Genomic DNA, 27743 nt, shown 5'->3' with positions numbered 1-27743 from the left:
ACGTATGGAGATCTCTAGACAAATTGAGCAATATAAGTTGTCAGGTGGCTTATTTGGCTTTGAGATGGCTGTCATTGATAGGACGGTTAAAATGCCAGGTATTTTTTAGTTTGTAGTATGTACTTTGTAACTTTGTTTCAAATTTCATTGTTTCTTCAAATTCCATTTTTTTCTTATGTTTATTTAAAATTTTATTTGTAATTTTGTTGTAGACGCATGGTGGAAGATGTATGGTGGCAGAGTACCCCTTTTGCAAAATCTTGCCATACGCATCCTCAGCCAAACATGCAGCTCCTCGGGATGTGAGCGCAATTGGAGTGTATTTGAAAAAATACACAACAAGAAGCGCAATAGGTTAACACTTAAACATTTAAAATATTGCAAATTTCCAAATAAATTTTTGAATTCATTAAAGTTTTAAACAATATTTTTTTTTTAATATTAGTTATTAATTATTAATTTATTATTTCATGAACTTTGTACAGGTTGGAGTCCCATAGACTTAATGACATGGTCTATGTCTACTACAATCTTCGATTGTGGGTGAAACAACTAGAGAAGACACCTGATACGGAAGCCATCTCATTGGATGGGATTGACACCACTGCTGAATGGAGGGTTGAGACCGAGAGGCCTCTCATGGATCCCACTGAGGATTGGTTAGTGCAGGATGAGGGGGAGGAGGAGGAGGAGGAGGAGCAGGAGGAGGAGGAGTTGGAGGAGCAGGAGGAGGAGGTGACACCGCCTACCCGGGCTACCCGGGCTACCACTACCACCAGTAGAGGACGTGGTCTCCGTCCACCTCAGCCTCCTATAGCTGCTACTACTAGTTCTTCAGCTTCTAGAGCACGTCAGACTCCACTGCCATTTCCACCAGCACAGGCACCAGCTTCTACATCTAGAGGGAAAGAGAAAGTTGTGCCATATTCTCGCAAGAGGGGCAGAGGAAATCAATAGGATTAGACTTTCATTTTATTGTATATGACATTATGACATGATGAGATACATTATCATATTTTTTGTTGATATTTTGAAGCTGAGTTGGACTTGGGACTCAGGACTTACTATTCAGGACATGATTCAATGTTATGTGTGATTTTAGCACTAGAAATGATATTAAACATCTTATATATTAGTTTTTTTATCATATTTATGTGTCAATGTATTTATTTTATGTTGTAGATGGTTTAGATATTAAAAAAATTGAAAAAAAATGAATATTTTTGTGCCAAACGATTTTTTCCCGCTTTTTCCCGATTTTAACGAATTTTTCCGCTTTTTTCCCGGCGCCGATTAAATCCCGATCGCGCTTTTAACAACATTGTATTTATTTGTGTAGCTTGGGAGGTACTCCAAGCCCTAGGGTTCAGGGTTTGGAGGGCAAAGCGCCACAAGGGTCACTTGTGGGATTGGAGCCCAAGGATGGGGTTTTTTACCCAATCGTGTTTGGCATGAGATGATAGAGGGCGGAAAGTAGAATCTAACGCTTTAAGAAGCATCGAATTTCGAGTTGTAGAAGTGGAGAAATGAATTTTTAAAGTTGACAAATAATTATTGGTTTTCAAGTCATGTAGGCTTGAAGTAAAAATTTTCTAATAGATGTGTCTCTTCATCTATTCATTGGAGCCCCTCTTTTAGCTTTTAGCTATAAATAGAGGCTGATGTGATGTGTTGAGAGCATTCCATTTGTACAACATCCTCCCAAGGAAAAGGAGCTTTGAAATTAGACCTAGCCGCAACAAAGGAGAGGCCAAAACAATGTGGAGAAGAGGGTTCGAATTCTGTTATGGAGGCCGAGTGAGCTGCAATGGCAGCGGACTATCTTTGGGCTAGAAAAGAGGACAAAGCTTGTTGTTTTAGAGGCCAAGTAGGCTTGCTGTTGGGTCGAATATAGGAGGAGCAATATGTTGTTGTTTAGAGACTGTTTCAGTAACGTTTGGAGGCTATTTTCTACAGGAGGAGGGTGGTTGTGCTAGGTCGCAAGCCGTAGCACACAGTTGGGCTTGATCTAGGGCTATCAAGAGGTGACAAGTGCCTTAAGGAGGCAACATGGCAAAGGAAGGAGCTTGCCAATGTTTGTCACAACCCTTAAAGGGGTTGTTTGATTGTTGTTGGGTGGAGTTAGGGCTGCATCAAGTGCCCTAACCAAGACTGTCACAAATAGCGAAGTCAAAAATAATTTATAAGAGAGTTTTTTGGAATCATATTGGGTCAAGCACTAACCAGATTGGATCAGATTGTCTGGGCAGCTTGTGGGAGCCAATTTGGAGGTGAGATATTGTGATCGTGTGTCTTCCTCAGTGCAGATTCCGCAGTGATCGAATTGGATGCCATTGATCTGATTGGACGGCAGTGTGTTGGCTACCCAAAGTAGCCCTAGAGAAGCATACAAGGAGGATGTTTCTTGGTGCTTGATTGGGTGAAATTTGCAGTCTTATGAGTAGGTCTTTGATGGGCGAAAGAGGCTACTATAAGGTAGTTTGGAGCTCAGAAATTAGGCCTACCAAGAGAGAATATTGGATTAGCCCGTGTACACTCTACAAAAGTGACTTGAAACAGTGTTAGGTGGTAGCCCTCCTGGAGTCTCGATGTGTTGTCCTTTGAATGACTAAGGGGCAGCTAGTGAGTAGTATGGCAATGAAGGACCAACATGCCAAGATATGGCATAGAAGTTGCATTGAAGTTTGTCATTGTATCTTCTATACCATAGACTGTAGTATCACTCAGATTTGGTTTAATATAACGAATATTGGTTGCACATTATTGTACAATATTTGTTAAAAATTGTGTATACTTGTGCATATGTGATTGACTGCTTTATATTTTTGTTGTGCAAAGTAGTTCTTGTTGAGATTCTTGGTTTGGTAGCGTTAGAGATTTTAAGATTCTAACCTAGACCCAAGATCGTGGAAATTAAACACTCTTGTGTGGGTTCCTCTAGTAGATTGAAGTTTTTCTTGTCAAGTCGAAACTACTACTGCCATTTCTTGGGTCAAAAGTGTTGCTGCTTCAAGCTTGAAATGATGCTACTTCAAGGTCGAAGTTGCTGGAAGAGGAGGTTGACTTGGTGGTTGGAGGATCTATGTTTCTAAGTTGAAGAGTCTCAAGAAAACTATTGAAGGAAGAGATTTTGACTGGGTTTTCCCCTGGATAGGGGTTTTCCCTAGCAGAGTGCCTACATCTTGTGTCTTATGTTTTTGTGATCTTCATACACACATAATTTGGTAATTGCTTGATAAAAGATAATATAACAAAGAATTAAAATAAGCCAACATAATTCACAAGTAATTATCAAGAAAGAGAAATCTAACCCTAACTCTACTAGAATTGATTTATCAACATGGTATTAGAGCTAAGGTAAATGAATATTGAATATCACTCTGTTGGCTTGAGAGAAATGGTTACTCCCTCTATGATAAGTTATATGATAATGGGATTCAATACTGCATGAAGTTGGATCAATAAGATATCCCACTACTTATTCAACGCGGTTAAAATTCAATGGCTCTTAGTTGCACTTATAGGTTCACTTAATGATGATAATGCATGGATCATTGAAAATGGAGCATCAAGGCATATGACAAGGGAAATTAAACAAATTAAAACTCTATCAAAGGAACCATCTTCTCATGCAGTGGAATTGGGAGACAAAAGCTTTGTTGTTAGAGGCCTAGGATCAACATCTTTGAAGTTGGAGAATGGAGCCAAACTACATCTCACAATATACTATATGTTCCAGGTTTGAAAAAGAATTTACTTCAATTTTTTGCATAGAAGATAAAGGGGATAGAGTTTCTTTTGTTGATGGAAAGGTTTTGGTTTGGGGAAAAGATTCAAGCATTGATAAAGCAATGGTTATTGGAGTCTATATAGAGTCATTACACCACCTCCTCAAGTCCTAGTTCATATGGAAATCAATCCCATTGAGCTATGGTATAGAAGATATGGTCATATACAATACAAGGTTATTCCCACTCTTAATAAACTAGTTCATGGTATCCCCGATATCAAAGAAGATCGTGAAAGAGTTTGCAAGGGATGTTATTTGGTTAAGCATACAAGAAAACCATTTTCCAATAGTGAAACAATGTCTAAAGAAATATTAGACCTCATTCATTCTAATGTGTGTGAGCATATGTCTTACAAAACACTTGGAGGTCATCTTTACTAGGTAACATTCATTGATGATCAATCTAGAAAGACATGGCTCTACCTTCTCAAGAAAAAGGATGAAGTATTTGAGAAATTCAAGGAGTTTAGATCTGAAGTGGAAATCCTAAACGAAAGAAAAATAAAGACTTTGAGATTCGAAAATGGTGGGGAATACACTCTAAATAATTGATTGCATATTATAAAGAAGCATGAATTAAGAGGGAGCTTATTGTTTCCTACTATCCCGAATAAAATGGAGTGGTCGAAAGAAAGAATAGGACAATTGAAGAAGGTATACAAACAATGCTCCTTGATCAAGGCTTACCAAAATTTCTATGCAGAGAAGCACCAATGACAATGGTATATATTGAAAATAGAAGTCCTTATAGAATTCTTGAGAATATGACACTCGAGGAAGCATTCACAGGGAAGAAGCCAAGTGTGGACAATCTCTGAATCTTTGGGAGTCCTGCATATATCCACATTCCAAAGGATAAACGAAAGAAGTTAGATTCGACAAGCATCAAAGGGATCTTCGTTGGCTATAGTCTCTCCTCAAAGGAATATAGAATCTACATCAAGGAAGGAAGACATATTGAAGTAAGAAGGGACATTATATTTGATGAAAATCATGCCTACAAAAGATCCAAGGACATTCCTATTGATTCAGATGACGAAGATATACCTATATTCGAAGCAGAAGAAGTACAATGTGACAATCCAAGTACAATTCAAGAAGAAGAAGAAGGACCAAGTGAGCCGATTCAACCTGTGACCATACCAGACACAAGGAAGTGGCCAAATTGGTTAAAAGATACTCTTGAAGATGTTGAAGGACATGGAGCTACAGAAGGAACCTTTAGAGAAAGTAAAAGGCCAAAAAGATATTCTGGATATACTGCATATATGACAAAACTAATTGAAGTTGAACCATATACACTTGAATAAGTTTCTCATCAAGAAGTATGGAAGAAGGCAACGCAAGAAGAATATCAATTCATCATGAATAATGGTGTTTGGGAAATCGTTCCTAGACCTAGTGACAAATTAGTTATCACCTCCAAATTGATCTATAAGATCGAGCACGCTGTTGATGGAAGTATAGACAAATACAAATCTAGATTTGTTGCAAGGAGTTTCTTTCAAAAGGAAGACATATATTATGAAGAAACCTTTGCACCCACTACAAGGTATAATACCATTAGGTCTTTGGTTTCATTGGCTGCTACAATGGGATGTAATATCCATAAAATGGATGTGAAGAAAAAATTTCTGAATGGAACCATCGATGATGAAGTATACAATGAACAACTCGAAGGATTTGAAGTAAATAACAAAGACACTCGTGTCTGTAGACTCAGGAAGGCCCTGTGTGGTTTGAAGCAAGCTCTTAGGGCATGGTATGCAAGAATGGATGCATGCCTTCTAAGAATTGGGTTCGTGAAGACTGCTATTGATCCAAATCTCTACATCAAGTTTGTGGATAATGAGCCAATCATTATTCTACTATATGTGGATGATATATTCATTATAGGGGTGGAGTGAAGGATAAAATAATGCAAGAAGACGCTGGCAGCCGAATTTGAGATGAAGGATCTAGGACTGATGCACTATTACCTAGGTCTGGAAGTATGGCAAAGGCCCGAGGAGATATATTTTGGGAAAGGAAAGTATATCATCAAGTTGTTGCAGAGATTTGGGATGGTGGATTCCAAGCCCATGACTACTATGATCACAAATCTCAAGAAGTTGAGGAGAACTAACTCAAGTTTCATAGACCCTACCTCCTATTGTTAGTTGGTGGGTTCTCTGATGTATTTGATAAATAATAGGCTAGATATATGCTTTGTTGTGAACATTCTTAATTTCAGTTGGAGCCTCATCATGGTCACTGGATAGTTGCAAGAATATATTAAGATATCTTTGTGGCACTATACATAACTGCCTAAAGTACGATAGCAAGGAAGTCAAGCTGATTGGCTTTACAGATTTTGATTGGGGTGGTAGTGAGACCGATGGAAGAAGCACTACATGTGGATGATTTAGTTTGGGATCTGCCATCATCTCATGGAATAGTAGAAAGAAAGATCTTGTTGCTTTGAGTAGTGATGAAGTAGAGTATGTGACTACATGTGAAGTAGGAAAGGTGGCGATATGATTGAGGAAGCTTCTGACGCATTTGTTTGAGAAGCCTCTGGATCCTACTGTGATAAAATGTGACAATCAAAGTTGCATCAAGATGTTTGGAGATCCCATGTTTCATGGTAGGACGAAGCATATTAATAATAATTTCCACTACATTAGGAACTTGGTGCAGGATGGGATCCTGAAGCTACAATATGTCTAGACATATGATCAGGGAGTTGATATACTAACAAAGTTTCCTAATAAGAAGTTTGAATATCTTAGAATCATGTTTGGTTTAGTTGATATTTTTGATCTTGTTGATGATGATAAAAGCTTGGAAGAGATTTGTTGAGGCTTTGCGTGTGAGACACATTTCCTGGGATCCCGAAGTGGGGAGGGTGGCATTGGTCACGGAGCTTTGACCTTAGATACGCACCCAAATCCATGGGTTGATGGTTAGCAAGTAATCTTGATGGTACCTAGAGACACTGAAAGCTTTAGTCCATCTTAGTACCACCTAGACAGATTTCCCTGGTCAGGAATCTAGTCCATGGCATTATGAGTGCCTAAATGGATGGAAGACCTTAAATAGATTGCCCTAGTAAGGAATCTAGTCCATGGCATTTCGGTGCCTAAACTCTTCATAGTTCATATGTTTTGAGATCTTCCTTGTACTTGTATATGTTGTTATGAATACCTTCTTAGTTAAGCGGGAGTGTTGAAAAATCTAACTAGATTTGGTCTTCATAAATGTATATGAGTCATTATGTAATGTACTTGTCAAAAGAATGAAATCGAATTTTATTATTATTATTGCAATGAATGATTAAAGCATGAGTTTCATGCTTGGGTCATCCTTTATTAGTTAAAGGCCCCATTATAGCATTGTTGGATTTATATTGATTCATTAAAGTCATTGTACATTTTATGAGACCCTTCATCAGTTTTTGAATCATGTAAAAATATTTAATATTGAGTCAAATTAGGTATTTGACATCTCCACACCAAGTCGGCCTCAAGGAGATCAATTCAGCCTCAAACTGGGCAATTTGACCTCACCTCAAACTTATATATACAAGCAGATCGAATTCATTTGGAGCATTCACTCACTTTCACACAAGTTCAATATCCAAAAGAAAAAGCTGGAAAAGTGTGAAGTAGGAAAGGAGGCTAAAAGAAGTGCGAGTTTGGAGAAGAAGGAAGAAAAAGGCAAGATCGAAATTTTAGACTATCTATCTCTCTCGTGTGGGTTCCTCTAGGAGATTGAAGTTTTTCTTATCAAGATGAAGTTGTTGATGCTGCCATTTGTTGGGTCGAAGTGTCGTTGCTTCAAGGTCAACGTTGTTCGAAGAGGATGCTAACTTGGTGGTTGGAGGAGGTCTATGTCTAGTTTGAACAATCTCAAGAAAACTATTGAAGGAAGAGATTTTGATTGGGTTTTACCCTAGATAGGGGTTTTTCCCTGGCAGAGTGCCTACATCTTGTGTCTTGTGTTTTTGTGATCTTTATACACACATAATTTGGTAATTGATTGATGAAAGATAATATAACAAAGAAGTAAAAGAAACTAATATAATTCACAAATAATTATCAAGAAAGAGAAATCTAACCCTAACTCTATTAGCATTTATTTTTCAACATAGGTATGGTCATATTCCTTTCAATAGTTAGTCTTCTTCAAAAATATTTTATGTTCACGGGTCTTCCTGTTGTGAATGAACAAAATTGTCAATGTGAAATTTGTATTCTTGGAAAGAATAAAAGAGACAACTTTCCCACATCCTTCAATAGAGCAAAAGAACCCTTAGAACTAGTCGACACAGATATCTATGGACCAATGCAAACACAATCCATTGGTGGCAATTTTTATTTTCTAACATTTATTGATGACTATAGTAGGAAAATATGGATTTATTTTCTTAAAAATAAGTTTAATACTTTCTCAAAGTTCAAATAGTTCAAAGGGAAGCATAATGCAAAGTGGAATGTTTTTGTAAGTACTTAAGTGAGACACAAGAGGAGAATACAATTCCAAAGATTTCACAACATTTTGTTAACAACAAGGCATTCATTAGAGAAATTTTAAGGTTAAAAATGAGCCTCAAAACAAAAAGGTACAACCAAAATCAACTTTATGAGAACCAATAGGATTCAAGAAGATGATGTCAACCATGGAGTATGATTCACCATTTTTGGAGTAAAAATGTTAAAATATTTAAAAACAAAAAAAATAAAATAAAAAACTACTTTTTCAACTCATATTTTCAATTAATCTCCCTATAGTCTTATTCAAATTTCAAGCTAGAGCACTCATTGGGGTATTGTATCGTTGGGGTGTTTGCGTGAAACATGCGTCTTGCCATATTCATGATTGATTGGTTTTTTATTTCAGCTACTCTATTCTTCTGTAGAGTGTATCTGGTTGTGTTCAGCATACTGATGCCTTGTTGTCAACAAAATGTTTTTATATTTTCTTTTAGTTACTCCATTATGTTGTAGTGTGTATCTGGTTGTGTTCTACATAATCATTAGAGAAATTTTGACGTATAAAGTGGGCCTCCTAAGGAATATTATTAAATATTAGTGGAAATAATAAAATAATATTAGATTACATCATCAAATTTTAGAGGCAAAAAAGAAAAATCTACTTTTTCAATTTGTATTTTCAACTTATCTCCCTATGGTTTTACTCAAATTTCGAGTGGGAGGACTTGTTGGATGTGGAATTCAATTATTCAACCAAGGAGTACCCATGTTTTATACTTTATATGGATCCTGCTACACAAAAATGAGAAATACATGAAAAACGTGATTGTTGCAATCACATGTTTTCTTGTATTTCTCATCTTTCGTGCAACAAGGTTCATCGAAAGTATGCAACATGGATACTCCTTGGATGAGGAATTGAATTACACATCCAACGAGTTCTCCTGCTCGAAATTTGAGTAAAACCGTATGGAAATAAGATGAAAATACAAATTGAAAAAGTAGTTTTTCTTTTTTCCCTCTAAAATTTGATGATGCAATCTAATCCTATTTTATTATTTTCATTAATATTTTATAATATTCCTTAGGATACCTATTTTATACCCTCAAAATTTCTCTAATTATTATGTAGAACACAACTAGATACACTCTACAACAGAATGGAGTACTTGAAAGAAAAGATCAAAACATTTTGTTGACAATAAGGTATCATTATGCATAACACAACCAGAGACACTCTACAACAGAATGGAGTCGCTGAAAGAAAAAACCAATCAATCATGAATATGGCAAGATGCATGTTTCGCGCAAAGGAGTTGTCCAATGAGTATTGGGCTAAAGTTGTCGCTACCACAATATATATTTTCAATAGATCTCCAACAATAAGTGTTAAAGATGCAATACCTCAACAGGATTTGGATGGTAAAAAGACGAATATTTGGTTGTGTATCATTTGCACATGTTCTAGAAAATCTAACAAAAGCTTGACAATAGAAATGAAAAATGCATCCTTATAGGCTACAATGAAGAGTCAAAAGCTGCCCACAGGGCTTTGGATTGACAGTGAATGGGTGCACTGTTAAGGCACTCCTTGTGATAGGTCACTGGTTCAAATCCCCCGTGGGTGCTTACCTACCAAAAAAAAAAGAATAGTCAAAAGCTTACATGCTCTACAATCCTCTCACCAAGAAATTTTTGTTAATTAGAGATGTTAAGTTATTTGAAAAAAAACCTTGGTGTCAACAAAATGATGAACCTTCAAATCAACATGTTCATCCACCACAACTACCAAGATTGTAAGTACAAGAAGAGCCAATACACTCTAAACATGGTACTTCTTCCAACAATGAATCATTATCTCCAACAGATAATCTAAACACAAGAAGCGTCAAGGATATATATGAGCAAGAACATGATTTTGAGTAGCAAAATATTTTTGCCTTTCTTTCCTATCAACCAACCCACTTTGAAAAGGTAGTAAAGAGGAACACTGGATTCATGCAATGAATCATGAAATCACAAAAACATTGGTTTCAAGTGGGTCTACAAGACCAAATTGAATGAAAAAGGAAAAATCGAGAAACATAAGGAAGGCTAGTTGCCAAATGGTTCTCTCAATAGCTTGGCATGGACTATGGAAAAATATTTGCTATAGTAGCAAGGTTAGATACAATCAAAATTATTCTAACCATTGCAGGTCAAAATAAATGGCAAGCTTTTCAACTAGATGTCAAATATGCTTTTTTAAATGACATATTAGAAAATGAGGCTTATGTGGATCAAGCACCTCGTTTTGAAGTTTCAGGACTAGAAGATCAGTTGTATAAGTTGAAGAAAGCCTTATATGGCTTAAAATAAGCTCCCCTAGAAGTAGTCATTAGCCATCTCTTTATACAAAAATAGATAATGAAGCAACCATGAGCCCAACTCTTACTGTCATTGTATGTTTTTATGTTGATGATTTACTCTATAAAATTAATATGACGTTGGAAGAATTTAAAGTTGCCATGAAAACAGAATTTGACAGGACTAATCTTGGCCTTATGAATTATTTCTTGAGAATTGAAATTACGGAATCCGAAAATGTTATTTTTATCTATCAACAAAAGTATGCCACTGACATCGTGCACAAGTTTAAAATGATCGACTTCAAACCAACTGACACTCCAATTTCTTTAGGCACCAAGCTTAGCAAACAAGATGAAGGACCATTCACTGATTCTACATTGTATAAACGTCTGGTTGGCGGTCTCTTGTATCTCACTACTAGATCGAGCATACTATTTGCAAGGAGTTTTGTTTCCGGTTTTATGGAATCACCCAAAGATTCCCTCTGGAAAGTTGCAATTTTTTTAAGATATGTTGCAAGGACACCAAACTATGGCTTATTGTACAAGAATTCTTAAGATTGCTTACTCTCAAGCTATACATATAGTGATATGCAGAAAATTTAGATGATGGGAAAAGCACATCAAGATACACTTTTCATTTGGGAACAAATATGATTTCATGGAAGTCGAAGAAACAACCCATTGTTTCAATATCTTCTGCAGAGGTAGAGTATGTAGCTGCAACTTCCGTAGCTTGTCAAACAGTATGGCTGAGAAGGCTATTGAATGATCTTTCAAATGTTCAAAAGGACCCAACTCCTATTTTCTGTGATAATAGCTCCGTTGTTCCATTGTCTAGAAATCATGTGTTTCACAAAAAGAGAAAACATATTATACACAATTTCACTTCATTTGAGAGCTTGTCAATAATAGAGATATATTTCTTGATTTTTGTGGATCATGAGATCAACTTGCAAACATTTTTTACAAAATCATTGAGAAACACTGTATTTGAATTTTAGAGAGAGCATTTGGACATTGTAAGTGCCAATAATTGTAATAGTTGAGATTAGGAGAGTGTGTTCAAAGAATTATTTTCCTTGTCTACTCGTTATCGTAATTGGTTATAGTTCAGTTCATACGGATTCAATTTAGTTAAGTTTTACTCTAGTGTAACTTTAGTTATTTATTGCTTCATGTTCCATTATCTCCTATGTAATCTACTTAACTGTTACTAAATAATTTGAAGAGATATTCTCTCCACTTTCATTTTCTCAATCCTTATCATATTAGTGAAGCTACATTACTTCTATAATATAAAAATTATTAATTATTTTCTTTTAAATTGGAACTACTTAATTGAAACTACACAATATGTAATATTTCACAAAATATGTTAAGAAATCATGTGTCCAGTTCACCCAAGTTATCAAAAAAAGAGTAACCATCAAATATCTAGGGAGCAAACATTGGTCATTCACATTAGATAAACGAAAATACTAGTAATCAAGAATATTTTGTGACGGTTTTATTAGTAGTAGAGAAATTCTTTTTATTGTGGATCATGTTTATTGTTCATGGTTAATCTTATCTTTATTAAGAGATTTGAGCCATAACAACATATGAGATCTAATATATCATGATGTTTATTTGAATGGGCATTGTTATTTATTTGACTTTTTAATGATATTTTTTTTAGTGATAAAGTTATATGAGTTTAATTTTGTAGATGCACTCATGGATATTTCAATTTTCATTTTTTTAAAAGATAATCTATCCAAATTTTATATAATAGTATATTTATTTAAAATTTGTTAAAACTTTATAGAAATTATATAAAATCATAATAAATTTGTATTATTAAAATTCAAAAAAAAATTTAGGCTTTGTGATAAATTTTCATTATTAAATTTTTTTTATTTATTTTCTAAATATAACGGATAACCAACTAAATATTTAAAAAAGTCGTTGGTTTGAGCCAACTGCTTCTGAGACTCGCAATATTGTATATATCTTTTTTTTTGTTGAAGCAAGAGACGATCTTTCTATTTCATTAAAACAAAAATAATGTTACAAAATATAAAAAAAACCATCCATCTTCATGGACTCAGGAGAAACAAAGGGCATCCTACCATAGACATGGCCCCCCCTACAACAGTCATTATCAAACTCTCAAATTACACAAAAAATTGGACTAAAAGGTTCTCCAACCACGTGGAAAACTCCGGTGCCTTCCACCTCCACTGCCTGGAAAATCAACAACAGTCGCCACCGACCATACTTCGTGCGCCAACCACTGGCTGAGGAAAAAAGTGCCCCAATAAGACTCGTGGAGAAAAAGACTTGGCCCCACTGAGACAACGCGACCGTTTCTAACCGTAGATCCGGACAGCTAGATCCAACGGCCAGGAGCAAAATCGCGTAGCCAAGCTCACCTAACGTTAGTGAGCGATGGGGGGTGGTTTTCCATACCACCCCCCTGCCACGTGTAAGAAACCTAATGGGATCACTACCAAAAATCCAATACCATTTACCACTCAGGAGCGATGCGATCACCTGGAAACTGCTAAGAACCTTGTTTTCCGTACAGAAAGTTGTTTGAAGGGAGATTGCCGTCGCCGGAAATCCTGCCCATCTAGACCGATGAACAGAGCGATCAATCTCGGCCGTCCAATTGCCTCACCTGATCCAACGGCTGAGGATCATTTCACATCGCCTAATATCACTGAACATTAGCACTTCCTGCCAACTAGACTGATAACTTGCACAATCAATCCCTGCCGTAGAAACGCTTCGCATGATCCAATGGCTGAGGATCATTTCGCCCCAACTAAGTTCACTGAACATGAGTGTGTGATGAGGGCGGTATTTTAGCCGACCCCACCACCACATGTAGCCCTCTGTATGGAATCGCTCCAAAGGAACAAGATCCCATGTATCATTTGCCAATAATGAATGATATTCTTCATTCATAGCTGCTTCCCAATCTGGATGGCCTGAAGCTTCTACAAAGGTGTCAGGATCATAATTTACTGGAGCTTGAGCCAGTAAAGAAGAGGCTCTGTCGAACTGAGAACGTGTGCGTCGCTGATCTGTAGGATCACCGGCAAGATCACCTGCTGCATCTCGAGTAGCGCGGACCCATTTTGGAAGCTGAGGAGCTGAAGGAGGATCCTGAGAAGGTGGGGGAGGATTGTCATCCTCACTTTCATCATCTGAAGAAGAAATATTTTCAAAAGTAGAAGAGATAGGGAGAGGTGGCACATCCGCCGAACTAGGCTCGCAGGCCGATATATTTTCAGCAAATTTTACATCTCTTCTAATGATAACATTTTTGGACTTAAGTGGAATAAGTCTATAGCCTTTGACATCTTCAGAATATCCAAAAAAAATGCACTTTTCACTCTTAAGTTCTAAAGCTTTATGTTTCTCATCTGGAATATGGGCCCATGCTTCACTTCCAAAAACACGAAAGTGACTTACATCTGGTTTAATTGAGCTTCATGCTTCTTCTGGAGTGGTATTCTTTAAAACCTTAGTGGGAGTGCGATTTATTATGTAATTTGCACAGTTAATTGCTTCTGCCCAAAAACTAAGATCAAGTCCTTTAGATTGTAGCATACAATTAGCCATTTCCTTTAAGGTGCGATTCTTCCTTTCAGCTACACCATTTTGTTGTGGAGTATATGGAACAATATGTTGCATTTGAATTCCATTCTTAGTGCAAAAGTTGATGAATGTGTTTTTAACATATTCTCCACCATTATCAGATCTTAGCTTAAGAATTTGATGTCCAGATTGTTTTTCAACAAAGACCTTGAAGGCCAAAAATGTGTTAAATACTTCACTCTTGAGTTTTAAGAAGTATACCCAAGTGCGTCTGGAGAAATCATCAATGAAAGTTAAGAAATACTTGCAGCCAGAGAATGAAACCACTGGAAGTGGACCACATAAATCACTATGCACACGATGTAAAGGGGTTGAGACGTGCCAAGAGACACGTTTTTCAAAACTGTCCCGATGATGTTTTCCGAGTACACATCCGGAACAAACACCATCTCTGCAAGATACCATTGGAAGACCTGTGACCATATTTTCTTTACATAGATGCTGAAGGGAGTGATAGTTTAAGTGACCAAATCGCTCATGCCAAAGTTTGCTCACTTCATCATTATGAGCAACAAATACGGAGGGAAGATTTGATGACCCAAAGTTGTGAAACTTATACAACCTTGTAGAATCATCAACAATGCTAGTAGCTAAAATCTGTTTAGGATCTCTTAGGTCCTTAATTACAACATCATGAGGTGAAAATTCAACGATTTTACCTCCACTTGAATGAGTTATCTGATATACAGATAGAAGGTTGCAGGATAAGGTTGGAACACATAATACATCATTAAATTGACCATTGTCTAGATGAACAGTTCCAGTCCCTACAACATTAAGAGATCTATCATTACCAACATATATATTTTTGGTGTTACAATCATTTAAAGAAGAAAACATGGCTTTGTTTTTGGCCATGTGATAAGAAGCTCCAGAATCAATGAGCCACTCATGAGAATGAGAAGAAGAAGATACATTTAGTGCATAGCCAGACCGAGATGATTGACAACCACATGCAGAAAGTGCCATTCCCGAAGATGAAGTTGAAGTTGAAGAGTGCTCCAAATGGATGTTATGCTTCTTCGTTGTTGCTTCCAAGGCTTCCATCTTCTTAAAGCATTTGGATTCTAAGTGGCCATCTCGATTACAAAAGTTGCAATGTCTATCAGTCTTCTTCCATTTGTTTTTATTTGCCTTATCATTTTGTTGAAATGATTTTTCATTTTGAGGCTGAGATTGCTTAGGACCCTTGTTTGGTTTAGGACCATTCTTTTTAGGATATGACTTCTTAGGATTCTTTGAATTCGGTTGCTGCCTTATATCGTCAACTTGTAGGAAAACTTTTGTATCTAACCCATACTCGTCCTAACCTTTCCTTTGTTGTTGGCCTTGTTGCTCGGTTTATGCAAAACCCACGTGAAAGTCATTGGAAAGCAGCTAAAAGAATACTTCGTTATGTTCGAGGTACAGTTCAGTTTGGGATTCATTACAGTGCCGAAGCAGCTCCTCTATTGGTTGGTTTCACTGATTCTGATTGGGCTGGTGACCCTGATGATCGGAAGTCTACTGCCGGTTATGTGTTCACTCTTGGTTCAGGACCTATTACATGGGCTTGCAAGAAACAAGGTGCCATTTCTCTTTCGTCAGCAGAAGCAGAGTATCGTGGTGCTGTAGAAGCTAGTAAGGAAGCCTTGTGGCTTCATCAGATCCTGTCAGAGTTTGGCTTTCAGCAGCAGCATCCGACTACACTTTGGTGTGATAATCAAAGTGCCATTCAACTATGCAAAGATCCAGTCCAACATCAGCGCAGCAAACACATTGAACTGCACATGCACTTCATCAGAAAGCTCATTCACAACCATATTCTTGAAGTGCAATATTGTTCAACAGATGATCAAGTTGCAGACATCTTTACAAAGGCTCTCACAGAGGCGAAGTTCACTAAACTTCGATTTATGGTTGGAGTTCAGGAAGTTGTCACTAAGGGGGGATAGGCTCTAGTGCCTCCTTCCTTCTCCTATTGTGTCATATTTGTAAATCCTTCAATCCTATCCCAAGTTGTTCTTAAGGGGTGATGTTAGGATATTCCGACACATAGGAAATAGTTAAGTACAACTTGGTCTAGTATAGGGTTAGGTAAAGTGTGTTTCTTTTCTATGTACATTTTGTAACTTACAATCCGACAGTCACGATATGTAGTGATCCGACGGTTCATTCTCTCCTCGGTATTACGGACACTTGATCCGTGGCTTGACACCCGATTGGTCCATGATTTCTATTTAAAGCGCATGGAGGGTCATTTGTAGTGTAATCCGTCTATGAGAGAAGCTTATGTAAATTTTCATTCTTTTATTAATAAATTGCCTGAAGTGGCCGCGTTGGCTCAGGCCGTGGACTGTTTCCCTCTTTGAGGGTTTTAATCACATCAAAAATACTGGTGTATTGATCTGTGATCTGGTTGTGAGAGGTGTCCTTTAGTGTTTTGTCTGAGGAACTTACCCTTTAAATTCCTACAATTTAGCAAAACCATTTCCTGCTTGTGAGGGTCGTGATCACCAGAAAACCTCTCTCGGATGGAAAACCGATAGTTTTGCGGTTGCCGAGAGTACCTGGGATCCTACCTAATGTTTCATTTTCTCTGCTAGAAACCTGGAAGGACGAAACACCTGCCAGCTGATCTTTCTTAGACAACCCAAGGCCGCTCGACTAAGTATCCATTGGAATCTCAAAAACAATGCTGACTTGTTTTAATATGGTCAAAAAAGCACTACAATCCCCTGAAGACCTGAAGGTAGAAAAAATAACCATAGAACACCTGAATCAACTGGATTCCGTCTCCATGGCCCTACTCCGAAACACAATCCTGTCTTCATCTGCCTGGTCATAACATTTCGCTTTTAACCTATTCTAAGGCATTTCTTGCCAGCCAAAAGCAACCCTGTTCTCTATGCTGATCACTTCTTGATTGGCAAGAAGATGAGCGAATTTATTTGTCGATCTTCTTATATGTTTAAAGCTAATAGTGCGAAGGCTCTGGAGGTGCTGTTGAATCCATTGAAAGCCCTGGATCAAAGGCCAGTTCCTAGAGACCTTTTCCGGTTTTGTGTCCCAGCTGATCCTCTTGACTAAATCGATGATTAACTCCGAATTAGCTTCAACAATCACATTTTTCCGGTTATCCTGTTTCAAGAAATCTAAGCACTGCTCCGTAGCCATCAATTCCGCCATGTTATTTGTGGCTCTTCCTAAATGACAGTAGAAGATGAAAAGTACTCCACCATGCTCATCCCTTAACACCCCTCTGTAACCCGCAAAGCCCAGGTTGCCTTTTGAAGCCCCATCAATGTTGAATTTCAAAAAGCCCTTGGGGGGAGGATGCCAGAAATCTTGCTCAGAATCTAGGGAGATAACTTTCCTATCCCATCCCTGAGGAATAAGTCCCTGCAGACCCAGATCACAGAGAGTTTTCAAATCTGCAGCAAAAAGAGGGTTCTTGGGGAGATTTCGCAAAATAGTGCCAACAGTGTCCTTGATTTGTTTTAAGATCTGCTCAAAAAGGTTTTGTGATGACCTCTTTTCATTCTTGAAGATTTTGTTATTTCTTTCTTTCGAGACATTCCAAATAATGAAACTTGGAATGATGGCCCATGTTGAGCTAAGAATCTCATTGTCTGAAAAGGTTCTTCTCCATCTGTTTAGGGTATTGATGATGCTCCCTTTGTCCCTGTCAGTCTGTTGGAAAATGGTGGCAAAAGAATCCCATAAATTGGAGGTGAAGATGCAATTATTGAGAAGGTGCTCCATAGTTTCCTCTTGGGCTTCACAAAGCTGACATCTGGAAGGCCCCAGGACACCCCTCTTCCTGATATTATCCCAGGTCAGGATTTTCTTATGCTGAACCAGCCACATGAAGAGTTTAATCTTCATCCATCCTTGATGTCTCCATAGGTCTTGCCAAGTCTTATCTCGAGCTTGTGAGTTGAGGTCAAGGAGAATGAGTTTTGCTTCTTTGATATTAAAGGTACCCTCACTTTTGTTGCCCCATCTTAGCTGATCTTGCTCCCCTGACTTCAAAATCTTCCTTTGCTCTAACATGTTTTTTAGAGTCTCTGTTGTAGCCTTCAGTGGGTTTTCATCCCTGAACTCAAAGTTCCTCCAGGTTCTCCATTTTCCACTATTGTTGGTTTGGACCCAAAGTCTTTTACTTTAGATAACCCTTTAGTATCTGTATCCGCCTTGAGATCCCTCAAGTCTTCCTTTAACAAAATAAGTTCTTGTTGCCATCTGTCCTCCCAGAATAAGGCAAGGTTTCCTTCTCTGACTTCACAGAAGTTGTTTCCTTGGACTAAGCCCCTATTGTCCCAGGCATTGTTCCAGATGTGAGAGCCCTTATCCTGACATTCTTATTAGATCCTTGTTTTGCCACATGTGTGCATATTTTTCTTTCCATATCTTTGCCCATTGTGCCTCAGGATCTTTAACCCATCTCCACCATAATTTGGCTCCTAAAGCCTTACTTAGAATCTCAGGATCATCCAGACCGAGTCCTCCATAGTATTTGGGTTTGCAGATTTTTTCCCCAAGCTACCAAGGCCCATTTCTTTCTTTCTTCCCCCTTGCCCCAAAGAAAGTCTCTTTGCATGTTTCTAAATCGCTGCAGAACACCTTTGGGCGCTGGGAGAGCTGAAAGCATGAAGACTGGAATTGATTGAAGAACATGCTTGGTTAACACCAACCTTCCAACCAAATTTAAAGATGTGAAAGTCCATTTCCTAATCTTATCTTGCAATTTTCTAATCACTGGCTCCCAGATGCTCTTGTGAAAAGGCTTGGTCGTTAGAGGGACTCCCAAATATTTTGAAGGGAGGATCTCCCTTTGAAAGCCCAAAATTCTTGAAATATTTCTCTGAATAGCAATGTGAGTATTGAAGAAAAAAATTTAGATTTGGAGAGATTAACTTCCATACTTGAAGCCATGGTGAAGTCTCTCAGGATTTTCTTATAAGCAAGAGCTTCTTTGACCGTGGGGATGCCCTGCAGCATGGTATCATCCACAAATTGTTGATGAGTTAAAGCTTGACCATCTTTAGTAAGTTGTAGACCTTTGACTTTACCAACTTCTTTAGCATGCCTGATAGATCTACCCAACCCTTCCATCATGAGAATGAAGAGAAAGGGAGAGAGTGGATCTCCCTGTCTGAGGCCTCTTGAAGGAATGAAAGTCTCTGAAGGAGAACCATTAACAAGAATTGAAAAACTAGGAGAAGTTATTAGGGTCATTACCCATCTGATCCAATTGTGATCAAACACAAAAGCCATGAGAACTTTTCTAATATAGCTCCAATTTAGCTTATCATAAGCTTTGGCTATATCCAATTGCATGATCATTCCAGCTTTCCTCTTGCTTGTTAGTGAGTGCACCACCTCATGAGCTTGAATTATAGTGTCGAGGATTTGCCTACCTTCCATATATCCAAATTGTTCCCCCGACACCAGGGTGGGGAGAAGAGGTTTGAGTCTATTGGCCACAACCTTGGATATTATCTTGTAGACCACATTGCACAGGGCAATGGGTTTGAACCTGTCAGGAGTTAGAGCTGAATCCTATTTAGGGATCAGGGCAATAAAGGTGGTATTGAGCGCTTTCAGAATGGTTTTGTCCCTCCTAGAGTCTTCCACTACATTCAAAACATCTTGTTTTACAATATTCCAGTAAGCTTTGAAGAAATCAACAATGAAACCATCCGGATCTGGTGCCTTACCATTTTGCATTTCTTTTAGGACCTCACTGATTTCATCTTCCGATACTAGTCTATTAAGGTTGAAATTGTCCTCATTAGAAACCAGCTTTGGAATGTGTCTTGATATAACCCTAATAGATTGTTCCCTATCTAAACAGGATTCTTGAGCAATACCACAAAAGTGTTGAACCAGTACTGCTACTATTTCTTCATGAGAATGAAGAAGATTACCTCCTTCATCCTTGATAGAAGAAATCTTGTTGTGAGCTCTGTTCGCCACAGTGGATCTGTGGAAAAATCTGGTATTGCGTTCTCCTTCTTTTAGCCATTGCACTCTAGATTTTTGCCTCCAGAAAATCTCCTCTTGTTTACAGAAGTTCTCCCATTCTTGTTGATACTTGGTTGCCTGCTCATTTCTAACCTTATCAAAACCCTCCCTGATAAGGGTTTGGTTGAGTTCCTACATTTTTTCTTCAACAGATTTTTTTCCTTCAAAAATATTACCAAACTCTTCCTTGTTCCACTCTTTGAGCCTGAGTTTGATATGTTTGAGTCTTTTTTGGAGTAGAAACATGCTTGTGCCTTGAATGTTTAATTCTTCAGCCCACCAGATGGCTATGTTGTTGGCGAAATTTGGGTGGGAAAGCCAGATGTTTTCAAATCTGAAAGGTCTATTCCTGGGGGTACCAATGCCTTGCATTTCCAGTTGCACGAGCCAGTGATCAGAGCCTCCAAAGGGGAGAACTCTTGCAACTATGTTCTTGTCCTTGAGCATAAGATTCTCTGAGATAATGAATCTATCTAACTTGGAAGCCACCTGAAACTCTCCTCCTATTTTATTGTTCCAAGTAAAGGTACCATTACTCATACCAATATCCATTAACTTCATATTGTCTATGAAAGATTGGAAAGCACAAGAATCTTTATTTACAGTTCTGGTGCCCCCTTTTTTCTCCGACAAAGATTTGATCATATTGAAATCACCCCCCAAGATCCAAGGGATACTTGCATGTCTTTCCCTGAGATCCTGCAGGGAGTCTAAAAGCTTGAGTTTGTCATCCAATCTTTGGGGACCATACACATTCGTTACTAGGTAGACTTCCTTATCTCCCACTCGCTGTATGACCACTGATAGATAATCCCTGGCTGCCTCTGCATCTATAATGTCAATTTTTTGGGGGTTCCAAAGTGTGATAATGCCACCTGCTGTATTCTTTGCTTTGACTTCCAGAAACTCAAATCTATTGAGCCATTTACTGTGAATCTCTTTTATTTTCTGAATGGAACATTTAGTCTCATGGATGAAGATTACATCCAGTGCTTCTTGTTTCATTCTATTACTAAGTAACCTTTGTTTTCTTTTATTGCCTAGGCCTCTAATATTCCAAGAAGTGAACTTCATTATTAAAGATTTGTAAATGAATAACTGGATAGGTCTTTCATCTTACCTGACTCTATCATTAGCTTTCCACATTCTATCAAAAGCTCGTTCTGCTTTTTCCTGCCTCTTTTCTTTCCTGGTTATCTAGGTGCCAAGCCCAGTGTGGTTTTCAAAGCTTTCACACCTTCATTGCTCAGCCTTTCAGGAGTCCTTTGCTTTTCCAGTGCTGTGGTCTGAGTTTTCCATAAGAACAGCTGTTGAACTCTATTGAACTCCTCTGGAGGCAACGAATCCACTCCCTCCCTAGTTCCTTGTTTCAGGAATCCTTCTAGATGTAGATTCTCTTTCTCAAGAATCTCCTGTAGTTCATGATCTTCCGTTTCCATCTCACTCTGGGTCATTTCCAGATCCATCTCCAATTTTGTGTCACTCGTCATTTCTTCTTTATGTTTGTTAATGGTTTGTGTTTGCTCATCCTCTTCTTTGTTCTCCTCGTTCACTGGAGTGTCTCCCTTGGCCTAATCTGCTTTCGTTATCCCCCTTTCCTCTTCTAGTGCTTGAAACCTATTTTGACTGACTTGGTGCCTTTCATTTTGATGTGTCTTTGATCCCCTCTTGCTTCCTTTTCCTTTCTGGACCACTTTGTGAAAGCTTTCAGTGTCTTTCATGGTGTTGGTTTTACTATTATTTTCAGTTATATTGAGAGGGCAATCTCTGAATAGATGCCCATGTTCATGACATTTACGACATCCGAATGGGATGTGTTCATAATCTACTGTTTGTACCTATTCTTCATCAAACACTTCTAATATGACCTCATCTGGCAGAGCTCCAGAAAGATACATCTCCACACATATTATTGCAAAGGATGTGTATTTTCCTCTTCTGGTGGCCTCAGAAGCTTTTGATAAAACGTCCTAACTTATTTCCTACGGCAGAAAGGGATTCTAGTTGCCAGTAATCCAAAGGTAGAGAGTAGAGTCTTACCCAGACTGGGACCGAGGTAAAAGTTTCACGCTCTGGGACAAAATTCATGATCCAAGGTCTCATATACAAGCCTGCTGCTGCATAAAAGTAGGGCCCTCCTTCAAATACTCTGTCCTTATCTTCAATGTTTGCAAAAATTGCAGTAAAGAATCCCTTTGACCCAAAATGTAGTTCTATGCTTCCTTTTGGTTTCCAATGGTATTTAATCCAAGATTGTAATGCTTTTTCAGTTGGCCATAAACCCATGAACTTACAAATAATTGCATAAGTCTGCATGTGGTCCCTATGCGCCTGCAAAGTAGGATCATTCAAAACAACTTTAGGAGTGATAGTAGTCTTGGGTTTGCATGGTCCCCTTTGAGTTTTGTCTTTTGTGCCCTGTTCCTTGTCCGCTTCTTTGCTTTCTTTATTGTTGTTATTCTCCTTAGATTCAGAGCCCACTTGCTCCCTTTCTCTGTTTCTTTGCTTTTCAGCTAAAGGATCCCTATCCTCTTCTACTAGTTTTTTTCTTCTGCTGGCCACTACCTGCTTGTAGGAGGGAGTGGAGCTCCCTCCTTTACGGCCTTCCATGGAGAATGAACTCTGCTAACCTGTAACCCTAGCTCCAAAATCGCCCTCCTGCTCCTTCCTACAGTTCTCCCACCGCAATATTGTATATATCATTCTCTAAACAATTTCCTTATTTTTCATTTTAACTTCTATTTAAAATTTTAATATAACCAACTAAATATTTAAAAAAGAATTTGGTTTGAGCCAACTGCTTCTGAGACTCGCAATGTTGTATATATCATTCTCCGAACAATTTCCTTATTTTTCATTTTAACTTCTATTTGAGACGCACAATATTGTGTATATCATTCTGAAAGAATCTCAGTAACTATATGCTTTCGACTTATATCGGTTGGGGCTGGTCTGAGGTCAATGTGAAATGTCGAGGAAAAAATGGTGTTATAATCAAACTCAGCAAGAATCGTTGTCTGGTGGGGCCAAGTGAAATCTTTTTTCACCTCACCAGAACCATTTGGTAATTCTTTCAAAGACATGATATCCCTTTACAATCACGAGGGGAGGTAGGAATATATCACTGAGAAACAACGAGACAAATATTTCTATCCCTTTACAATCATGTGGGGAGGTAGGAATATATCAATGAGAAACAAATATAGAGACATGTGGGGAGGTAGGAATATATCAATGAAAAACAAATATAGAGACAAATTTATTACGTTTTGTTCAATTTGCCAACTCGCATAGTTAAAATATATCTATCTTCTTTTTTTGATTGATGTCGGATGTCTGACATTTGCATATGACAATGGCATGTTCTGATGGCCTTATCCTTGTCCGAACAGGTACAATATATTTGGAGAAATTTGGCGAAACACGGCTTGAAGATGCCGGATATTGCTTTGCCCTAGCAAAATGCTGGGATGATGCTGCAAGTGCATATGGCAGAGATAATTGTATTTCCAAATGCTTAGATGCCTGTTTAAAAGGCGAGTTATTCATGGGAGGATTGAAATTTATTAAACACTGGAAGAAAAGCAAGTGCAATAAACACTGTGGAAAATGCCATGGTTGTGAATTATTAAATCTTGAAACTGAGTATCTCAAGAAAAGTGCAACACATTATCATCGGATAAAAGACACTCAGTCTATGATGATATTTGTGAAGGCCCTTCCATCGCTAGACTTAATTAGATCCTTTCTCTTGAAGAAGGATTACTTTGATGAACTTGTCGGGGTGGAAGCGGCAGCAGGGAACTTCGAAAAGGCCGCAGAGATTGCAGAGATGAAAGGCGACTTCTTACTTGAGTCCGAGATGCGATTAAAAGCAGGGCAATATTGGCTAGCAATTAAATCCATTCTATTTCACGTCCAATTGAAGTCACTGAGGATGTGTAATAAAGGCTGGCCACTGGAGAAATTCCATGGAAAGATTGAACTGTTGAAGAAAGTAAAAGACATAGCAGGAAAAAAACCAAACCATGTAGACGAGTCCATAAATTTTGAAGTGGAGATACTTTCAGATGAGTTATACACTCTTTCTTCATTAACAAAACAAAAGATCAGGGCAGAAAAGATGAGAAATATCAGACATGAAATTCTGTGTCTTCGTAAAGCCCTCCATGTACATCTTGATTCAGATTTGAAAATATTTCAACTTGACCAAGGAATGAGTCTATTCAAGGTGGATGATTATTCAAAAACGCTGCTGGAGAATAGAATCTCTCCGAAAACACTCGTGTTTCTTTGGGATGAATGGAAACATAAGTTGATTTCCTCGGTGAATTCTCTTTCCAGATTTGAAAAACGACAGGAAGAGGAACAAGATATTCTCTACCTAGAGTATGCTCTGGAATACTTCTGTGTCAGAAAAAGTAAAAATGCTAGATTTTGTACCGTGTTTAATAGTGAAGCTTTCTGGCTCAAGGGTGATGAGGGCATATTGAGGAAAAGACGTGGAAACACAGCACAGATTGGATTTCAGAAATTCCTTGAGCTAGCAAAATATTTTTTTACAATGGACCTCTATTATGTAGGACAACATGTCATTGAAAAATTGGAGCGGCTCTATGATTTTTGCACCAGAGAAAACTCTAGTCTTCCTGAACAAGGATATATGTTACTTAAAAGGTTTGAAGTTTCAGAAACTCTGAAAAATATTGAACTCTTGACCGGACAGAGTGGTCTGCCACAGGTTGCAAAGTTTGGTCGAGAGCTATGGCTTCAAATGTATCAGGTTTTCAAATCTTTGAAAAATATGGAGCACTTGACTGCACCGACAGGGTCACGGCAGGAAACAAAGTTTGATGTAGTGCTGAATGATTGTAAAGAACGTTTCCTTTATTTCTTCTTTCCTCTGAAACACGGAACTAAAAACGTCAAAGAATTTATCAGTCTGCGGGAAGATGCAACAGCTATTTTGATTCTTCAAGACATCTCGGAAGACATTGTATCCAACATGCGAAGACCTCCAACTCTTGGCCAGATTGGAATATTGCAAGTAGTACTTCCCCTTCTGCCGACGGATCTGGTTTCACAGTATTTAATGAAAATTAGTAGGTGCCTGGATGACACACACTATTGGAATGATCAAATGCTCTGGTTGCACATAAATACATTTCCAGAAATCAGTTCGCAGGATAAAAGAATGTGTCTAGTCAAAGGCTTCGAAAAAGCCCTATGTTCTTCATTTAACAGCTGGGAGAACATTGTTTATATTTCCCCTCATATTTTCCTCACTCTCCTTGAGAAGTTGTTCTTTCTGGCATCTTCGTGTAGACATTTATCGACAGGCCTGTGTCTGCCAAGGTCTTTTTTCATCGAATTCATGACAGGGAAACAAGGGGAATTCTTCCATTCCTGGTTGCTTGAATCAGAGAGTCAACCGGGATGTGAAGGAAGCTCTGAAAACTTTTATGTTCCATTGAGAGATATAATTAGTAAACTGTTGCTTGATAAACATAGAACAGTCAAACGGTGGATTGAAACTTCGAATATTAAATGCCGAGAATACTTTCCGGAGTTTATATTGCGTTTGATCAGTATGCTTTGCTTGATATCGATCAACTCCACCGGAAAGCTAACAGATAATGCACAATTATTTCGGCGAATCTTCAGAGATAGTCAGAGTACAGAGGTTTTGCCTTTTGAATTTAGAAAAAGGCTCCTACAACTGTTGAAGTGCTCTTCCAACCAAAAAGCATTCCTAATTAACCTTTCCAAAGCAATGAGAGTTGTCAACAATCCTCTTGTAGTGATTTATTTTAACGACTCTCATAAGCGTATTGATTGTAAAGATGTAATAATTCTTACACAGAAGAATCTTTCATGCAAGAAAACTGTCTTGCAAGCTGTCTTTCAGGAAAAAGATGATCAGTTTTCTTCTAATGAAAGGAAAGAGGATTTTGAGAATCATGACATTTGGATACAGGATTAAGAGGACTTATCATCGAGTACTGAAAGTTCCATAAATAAGATGGCATATTCTTTATTCTGTTGAAGCTGGAGATCTACAGGATAATGTTGCAGGTATTACTGAGTTACTACATGATAGGTAAAAAAAAAAAAAAAAAAATTATATTTCTTAATATCCTTGGACATGATAGGTAATTTTTTTTTCTTCCTGTTACAGCCATGTCAGATGTTGGAAGGACAGAACTAAGATGAACTCCACCGATTAGAATATAGTGTTTCCTTTATATGAAGACAGAGAATGTACCATGTGGCTTATTCTACGGAGGATGACATAGCTACTGTATGTTGCTTGGAGAAAACTTGAAGAGCAGATACATCTAGAGATAAATAAACTTGGAATATCTAAAAGATTCCCATGGAAAGAAACTTCCTTTTTAGAGGGAAACATTTGTTTCAAAATCTTGCACTTTGAAGGTATTAGAAGCGCCTGGCGTTGCATTGTGAAACATTATCTTTTCTAGGGTACTATCGGTCTTTTAGACATGATTTGAAATCAAATATAGGACTGCCTGACAGCATACTCGTTAATTTCACTTGTTTACTTTGAGCACATTAGTATCCAAATAGAGGGAAAATGTCATAATGATCGTAGATAACTAGAACGACTATATTTGGTGCAGTCAGAAATTGATGAATATTTAGAGCTGATAATCATCACAATTCCAAAGATTAAGCAAGGCCAAAATTGTGTCAATATTGTAAAAGACAATTTAGAAGAAATGCACGACATTCATGATGAATTATTGGAATTTTTGATCTTGTTAATCCATGGTGAGCTGATTGATCTGCTCGTATGTAACAAGCTCTACCAGTCCAGAAAATCAGCTTGAAATGCAAAATAGCAAATTGGGGGAAGATTGAGAAATGCCTAGTGTGTCAATGCGTAATGCTTCTTCTGTTTCCTGGTATTGGCATTAGATTAGCAACTGGTGTTTATATATTAATATTGGTCTTTGTTTCTCACTGCATTTTAGTTGTGTTTCTTATAGTGTAGGGATTCAATATATAATGTATCTCCACATTCATTGGTGGTATTTATAGTAAATTTGTAACCATAAGCAACTGCGATTTTTTCCAAGGAATTTGAACCAGGTACTTGTAATGCAAAACTAATCAAATAAATAGAAACATTGGCAACCAGAAGTTGAGCCAATCTCATGAATTATGGCGTGCGGCTATCTAGCCAATAAAAGATTAATACCTACCTGCAAAAAAAAATCCTTTAAATTGATAAGTGGACTGATGTGTGTGTTTAATAGTTGAAACACAATTTGATTGTGGAATCGTTGGTCTAAAATTGGAATGTAGCAGATTTGGTTACGAGAGAATGAAATGATGGCACTTGCAGTGCTTCTTGCAGCAGATCATCTGTATGATCTGCTGCCATACCTCTCTATATTCATGTAAATATTTTTTAATTAGAATGAATTGGTTTTAGTAATGGCAACA

The 27743-nt window shown here is 37.8% G+C and overlaps 2 protein-coding genes across 2 annotated transcripts in view; both read left to right on the top strand.

Annotated features, from left to right (window-relative positions):
* Positions 1 to 27144, top strand: part of LOC149214118 (uncharacterized) — a 281652-nt gene extending 254508 nt beyond the window's left edge. The window contains exons 8-9 of the mRNA XM_089392190.1: positions 23666 to 26348; positions 26452 to 27144. Coding sequence (XP_089248316.1) covers positions 23666 to 26256 — 2591 coding nt within the window. The 3' untranslated portion in view covers positions 26257 to 26348; positions 26452 to 27144. The remainder of the gene's footprint in view (positions 1 to 23665; positions 26349 to 26451) is intronic.
* On the top strand, positions 81 to 17333 carry LOC149214119 (uncharacterized). Its single transcript, XM_089393120.1, has 3 exons — positions 81 to 354; positions 486 to 940; positions 17131 to 17333. Exons 1-3 carry the CDS (start codon positions 227 to 229, stop codon positions 17331 to 17333), a joined length of 786 nt encoding a protein of 261 aa, XP_089249246.1. The 5' UTR covers positions 81 to 226.
* Positions 27145 to 27743: the final 599 nt, after the last annotated feature.

The sequence above is a fragment of the Pinus tabuliformis genome, chromosome 1_1 (assembly GCF_031772625.1).
Source record: "Pinus tabuliformis cultivar Carrire ecotype Pingquan chromosome 1_1, CPIR1, whole genome shotgun sequence".
Classification (NCBI taxonomy): Eukaryota; Viridiplantae; Streptophyta; class Pinopsida; order Pinales; family Pinaceae; genus Pinus; species Pinus tabuliformis.
The sequence above is the reverse complement of the archived record's forward strand: the minus strand, read 5'-3'. Positions and strand labels throughout refer to the sequence as shown.

Bases quoted from the DNA above. Each gene is read 5' to 3' on its own strand.
- LOC149214119 (XM_089393120.1), top strand. From the start codon at position 227: ATGTATGGTGGCAGAGTACCCCTTTTGCAAAATCTTGCCATACGCATC. The intron at 355-485 runs GTTAACACTTAA...AACTTTGTACAG, and splicing joins CACAACAAGAAGCGCAATAG to GTTGGAGTCCCATAGACTTA. The intron at 941-17,130 runs GCAGAGGAAATC...ATTTCTTGCCAG, and splicing joins GCCATATTCTCGCAAGAGGG to CCAAAAGCAACCCTGTTCTC.